Genomic DNA, 6,191 nt, shown 5'->3' with positions numbered 1-6,191 from the left:
TTGGTTTTTTAAAGCTTACCTATGACCGTTTGATGAAAAACCAATTCGTATCGACTCCACTAGATTGGTCTGGGATGTTTAAAGTCTGGGAATTTAGGATCGGGGATACTTATGGTATGAGAATTTATAGTCAATTGATATATGGGGAAATCTGCAAGTTGATGTCTTCTTATACATAGATATATTTTTTTTGTTTGCTTACATAGATTTATGTACTTGACTGCATAGATCGTGAATGTGTTAGGGAAAATTCAAGCAAAAACGGGAAATGACTTACAAACTCTGGCTGATGTGGAGTGTTATGGAAGACAAAAAATTTAACAAATACTCATAAAATAGCGGGGGAACAAGAAATTTGTGTGAGTCGTGTTGTGGAAATAGGCGACCTTGTACCTATCGCCGAAATAGATTATCATGTTGCAAAATTGTTTCTATCCGATTTTGAACAATCTGGAATTCACCTGAAGGAAGAAGAAGGCCAAAAGGTGATACGCTTAAACGGATCTATATTATAGCTGGGTTCAAAAATTCATGCATGGTGCATCTCAACCTAGTGCGCTTCCCAGGGATAAGGTCCCTGAGTGGACAAGAAACTATTTCCCCAGTGAAGGCAACACCATTCTTGTTTCAGGCCTATATACGAGTTGCACGAATTCTCTAGCACGTGAGGCTGCCTAGTAGGAATATGTAAAAAACATACATTTTTGCTGATGCTTACCTATTAAACTATTTTCTGACTATTTGTTAATTTGAATATTTCGTTTGCGTTGAAGGTATTACTTTTGTTACAAAAAAAAAGGGCCAAAGGAACTTGCGATTTTTCGAGAAATCTTCGCATGGCAAATGAACATTTTGTGCAGTTTTACTAAAGCACTTCATCTGTATAACTATTTCTTGAGTGAGAAAAGTTAACAAAGAATCGTTGGATTCCTACTATTTGTGTGTCAAATATTGGGCGAACCAAACTTTTCTAAGATGTATGTATATGTATAAATATGTGTACATAAATATGTATATTTATACTGAAACTCATTTTCCAGCAAAAAAGTCGATTCCGAACACTCGCCTTGACATGTGCCTTGACAGCTTTTTGCCTGATTCCCAATTACCGATCTTTTCGTCTTTTTGCTTTCATGTTTTATTTTCCATTTAGATATTAGTTTTGATGCAAAAGTGTTCTTAAGTACGTTTTTCAAAAACTTGTTTCATACGAAATCAAGGCTATTTCAATCGAAAAAATTTTAAAAGAAAAAATAAACTTAAAAATAAATACAAAATGTTCAGGAAATAAAAATTTGTGAACTGAAATGTTGTGTCTACCTCTGTATATATATCCCATAATAATCCTAAAGCTCTTAATTTACTGTGGCTGATTGCTGTTGTTGCTGCTGTTGCACTAAATGCTGATGATAGCGTGTGGACGACCATTGAGAACTATGAGACGAAGATGACTGATGGTGAAGATGGTGATGATGATGATGATGATGCGAGTGTGGATGATGACTCGCATTCGCCGCCGCAGCAGCTGCAGCGGCCATTACATGATGACCTGCGCCGGCTACTGCTAATTGACGTCAGAGGTAAAATTCTGGTGAAGTATGGGTTTCACTTTGAAGATGCTGCTGTCCATTCAAAGTTATGGCCGTGCTTGCATTGGTGCCAACACCAGCGCCGCTGCCCGTACTACCGCTGCTGGTTAACGAATTACCGGAAACAGAACCGATACCGGTACGGATTTGCAAACGCTGCTTGAGCTGGTCACGTTCCTGGCAGACACGTGAATATTCAACTTTTAGCCGGTGGAGATCTTGATTTAGTTGGCGATTTGTTTTTTCTAGCTCATGGCGTTGCTGCAAGCGTTTAGAACGGCAATTCTGTGCATAGCCTCGATTTTTTAGAGTTCTTCTTTTCTGTTTAAGACGCACAACTTCTTCGCGTGGGCAACCGTGTAGGCGTTTGTTTAACTCTCTTACCGTAAGAGTAGTCAATAGTTCATCATTAATACAGTCCTCCAGACTATTGCTCGAATTGCTGTACTGTCCTGATATGGTGCGTGGAGAATTGCTCGAAGAGCGTGTGGAACTCACGGACATGGGTCGGTTGTTTTGGTGATTATTACCATCTGAATTTGTGTTATTGATGTGGTGTGCGTTTCCATTATTGGTAGTGTTGTGCATGATGCCGCTATGGTGGTAGGAGGACGCATGGTGCATATTAATCGGTGCTAAATGCTCCAAAGTTTGAAAATGGTGATGATGGTGCGACTGTATTAAGTGCCCATGATGATGATGATGGTGGTGATGATTTGCTGCTGTAACTGATTGCATATATTCCCGATGACGTTCCCATTCTTCTTCTTGGCTACTCCCAGTTAGTGGTCTCAAATCTAACGGCTGAGGATCGGAGCGCATAGAATTGGGAAGCCACATCATTTCCTGTGTAAGCCCGGCACTAGCTGTGGGTGCTCTTGGATGTGTAGAATAATGACTTGCTACCATGCCCGCATAGCTTTGAGCACAAGTGCTATCCGTGGGAGATCCAATAACAGGAGGTGTTTCCGGAGGAGTTGAAGGTACACCCCCAGGTAATGAGGGATTAACCAATATTGCTTGGCCTGCCATCGGACCGTGTGTATACAATTCTGGTGGTGGAGATAACGGTTGTAACCGTCGTTCATCCATATGTGTCCAACTCGCAGAAAATGTTCTCATTTTGATAAGAGGCTCACCGGCAGGTTCTTCTTCATCGGGTGCAATGGCATTCGGTTCAGTTGTCCACGTAATTTTTGCACTCGGTGGACTATGGTCTTCACGTTTTACTCCAACTGTGGTGGAGGATCCATCTTCCAGGTGGTCGAGAACAAATTCCTGCACATATTGATCAGCGAGGTTCGGGTCTTCCATTTTCATTGATTATGTGCAAAGGTGGATTGTCGAGATTAAAATATAAACTCCAAATATGATCTAAGCACGATTCGCTGCTTAAAAAAACGTTTTATTTTCTGATATACTTGTTGTACACGTGAACACCACATGAATCGTGATAAAAGCATTCAAAATTCTTTTGAAATATTTTACAATTGAACTTCTAAATAAAACGTCGATGTTTTATGGATTAAGACCATTTATGATTGAATTTTATTTTATACTAAAACACTTCTTTTTGCGTTAACAAATTTTTTTTTTAAATAATTTTCTACACAAATTTGCCCTTAATAAATCGCGAATTGTAAGCCCTTAGCGTTATATTTCTTTTTTAAGAACTAATTTTTTTAATTCGTTTCGGTCGCATTAAACAACATTTTCAAATATCGTAACCGGCTGTAAAGAGTAAATGGCAACGACTAAAGTGAAAAAAGCGTGTCCGTCTGGCAGCCACAGAATGGCCGAGTTAAGCACTTTTTGCAGGTATATATTGGTCGAATAGCTAAACTTCGCACATCGTCGTGAATTGCCATGCACTTCGTTGTCTGCGCCTTCGTCTCATAATAACACATATTCTTTCACACACCTTCTTTTAGGTCACATTGGAATTCTTAGCTAGTCTGGCAGTCTACTGTTATTTGCAACCAGTGCCACTAACACCAATGTGTATCATATTTACAATATGAGTTCTTTCGCTTTTACTAACCTTTAAATGCCTGCGTGCATTTGTTAACATCCGTTTGGTTAATGTTCTCAAGAAACAACAATGGATCACCACCCTTCCTCGATTTGTTTTGGTGTTATTTTTTCCAGCTTTTTTTCTCTGATTGTGACGGCTATAAAGCTACATGCTGCGTCTGAGAGTAATTCAAAAAACCCGTCCCAAATTGGCTTTATATTCAATTCAATTTTTATTGCAAAAAGGGTTTCTCATCTCTGTCATTGCATGAGAGCAAACATATGAGTGACAAAAGAGCAGCAATGTTACTCTTAAAAGCTTTCGAATAGCTGCACTGTGTGAAGTACTATAAAAAAGTGCAAAATTCAAGGTTTCGAAATTCTCTACGAGACTATTTATATCAATCTCCTAACTCAATGATTCAATTATCGGCAATCGCGAAAGATATTGTTGTTGTGCTGTTGTTGTTTAAGGCGAATTTTCAGTCCAGGTACATCGAATCAAATAAACAGGCCTATTCTGACAAAAAATTAATGCAGAGTTAAAAATAAGTCGACGCTCTCATAATTCGGTCAGTACTTATAAGTGTGCATATTCTTGGTCAGCGATAAATTCTAAGTCGAGTTAGGTCGAGTATGTCTGTCCTTGTTTGGTGGTATCTGGGTAGTGTGTGTTGTTGACACATTATCTTCTGATTGCAAAAATGAAGACATCGACTGCAATTTAGTATAATCATGAGAAACTCTCTCACGTTGGTCGATATTGAAAATTATCTAAATTGGTCGAACTACTTGCGGCGCTGTAAACGAATGGTGGTATGTATATAAGATTCGAGCTTAGCCGAATATGATTTGCTTATTTGTTTTAATTCTTCTATTAGGAATTTCTTTAACATTCATTTTATTTCAAATTCACATTTCAATAAACATGTGCACATAGACAGCCATCTCTATGCGATGCTGCCAGACTGGAAAAAGTAATTTAATTAAAAGGATACGTCGCCTGTGTTTTATATGAAACCAGTCTAAAAGACAACTGCATTCATATTTTACTGGCGTGAAGTTAGCCCGCGGTACATAACCCACATTTTTGTATTTGCTAAAAGGTGAGCTATATTCGCGCTTCTACTAAGGTAATTAACAAAATGATGAAAAAAACTAAACAAATATAGAAAATACAAACATAAGTAAAACAAGAAATCATACAATATTGTTACAAAAAAATTAAAAAAAAAATTTACTGTTACTATTTGCCGTATAGTGCATGCATATTCTTGGCTAAAAGTTACAATACCCAAAGTGTTTATAAAAAATTTTATCGAATTTTTTCTAATGCAGATTTTTGATGTTGTAAAAGATGCTAATACTTGATAGGAAGACTTAATTTCATTACCATGGCCTCGGCCATTCACCGTCAAACTCGTAACAAACATAAAATAATTAATAAGCAATTCTCTTAAGCCTGAGACTCTGGATAATAATAGAGAAAGTACATAACGATTTTTAAACGTGGTTTTTGGGATTGGAATTTGCAGATTTATTTCAATTTGTTTCGTAAGTTTATAAATGATGGGGGATTGCAAAGTTTACAAACTATATTAATTTATTTATAGTATATTCATTTCGCTTATAACACTCAATCGAATCTAATTAAAAGTAAAAAAAGATAGAATAATAGAAGTGATTTTCGAACAATTAATTGCGCTACAAACGAACATGCATAGTTTTACTCGTTTAGGAGACATTTTTCTCAAAGTTTTTAAATATTAAAATTAAGTAAGTACTCAAAAATATATGCTTTGTCCAAAAACAAAAACGTTATGTATCTAAGGTGGAACATTTCACTAGCAACATTTGTTCAACATTTTGCATTTAGTAGTGCCTTGTGTATTTATGGAGGGCATGTTTGGAGCGAGTTTGGCGGCGTTGGACCGGAGCCATGATAATGAAATTAGGTCTTGCTATAGATTTCAACATTTTTCACGACATACCAAAAATCTATAGATGCGTAATGTCTCTGAAAATTGTTATAACACGATTTGGACATTGCAATAACTTAACTTTTTTGATTTTGTGATCGCAATTAGAGGCTTAGTTTATTTTATATTTGCACGCTTATTATTATTTAATCTTAATACTTATTTTATTTGTTTGTTTTTTATTTCGTGATAAATCGTAACTTAGCAAAGACATTTTTAAGGAAAACATAGACCTTACAAATGAGAGTTATTTGGTGGGCTATCTTCACTTCAGTTACATTTTAATGTTTTTCACTTACTTTATGTATTGTTTTCTTTTGGTCTCTAGAAATTTTTAAATTTGACAGTAAATGCAAATTTTTGAACTACTGTATAAGTTCGAAAATTCTCTTTTACAAAAGAAAATAGAAATCCTAAGCTTTGCTCATTTTGTTCTTGTTATTTATTGTTATCGTTGTTGTTCTTGTTTTGCTTCAATTGACTTCTCTCGCAAGTAAATAAGTCAGCCGTACAAGTGTGGTGGTTTTTCATATATAAGTACGTGTGCATGGCTGTGCGTAATATCCACGCGACTGTTATTGTTGCTGTTGCTGTATCAAAACAATACTCA

At 36.4% G+C, this 6,191-nt stretch overlaps 1 protein-coding gene across 1 annotated transcript; it reads right to left on the bottom strand.

Annotated features, from left to right (window-relative positions):
* Positions 1 to 70: 70 nt before the first annotated feature.
* LOC119642412 (transcription factor MafB) lies at positions 71 to 3,732 on the bottom strand. Its single transcript, XM_038041574.1, has one exon. The coding sequence runs from the start codon at positions 2,907 to 2,909 to the stop codon at positions 1,575 to 1,577; it is 1,335 nt and encodes a 444-aa protein (XP_037897502.1). The 5' UTR covers positions 2,910 to 3,732; the 3' UTR covers positions 71 to 1,574.
* Between the last annotated feature and the right edge of the window lie 2,459 nt (positions 3,733 to 6,191).

The sequence above is a fragment of the Glossina fuscipes genome, unplaced genomic scaffold (assembly GCF_014805625.2).
Source record: "Glossina fuscipes isolate IAEA_lab_2018 unplaced genomic scaffold, Yale_Gfus_2 222, whole genome shotgun sequence".
NCBI classification, from domain to species: domain Eukaryota; kingdom Metazoa; phylum Arthropoda; class Insecta; order Diptera; family Glossinidae; genus Glossina; species Glossina fuscipes.
This window is presented reverse-complemented; position numbering and strand designations above follow the sequence as displayed.

What these genes read in the sequence shown, in the direction of transcription:
- LOC119642412 (XM_038041574.1), bottom strand. Translation starts at nt 2,909, where the DNA reads ATGAAAATGGAAGACCCGAACCTCGCTGATCAATATGTGCAGGAATTT.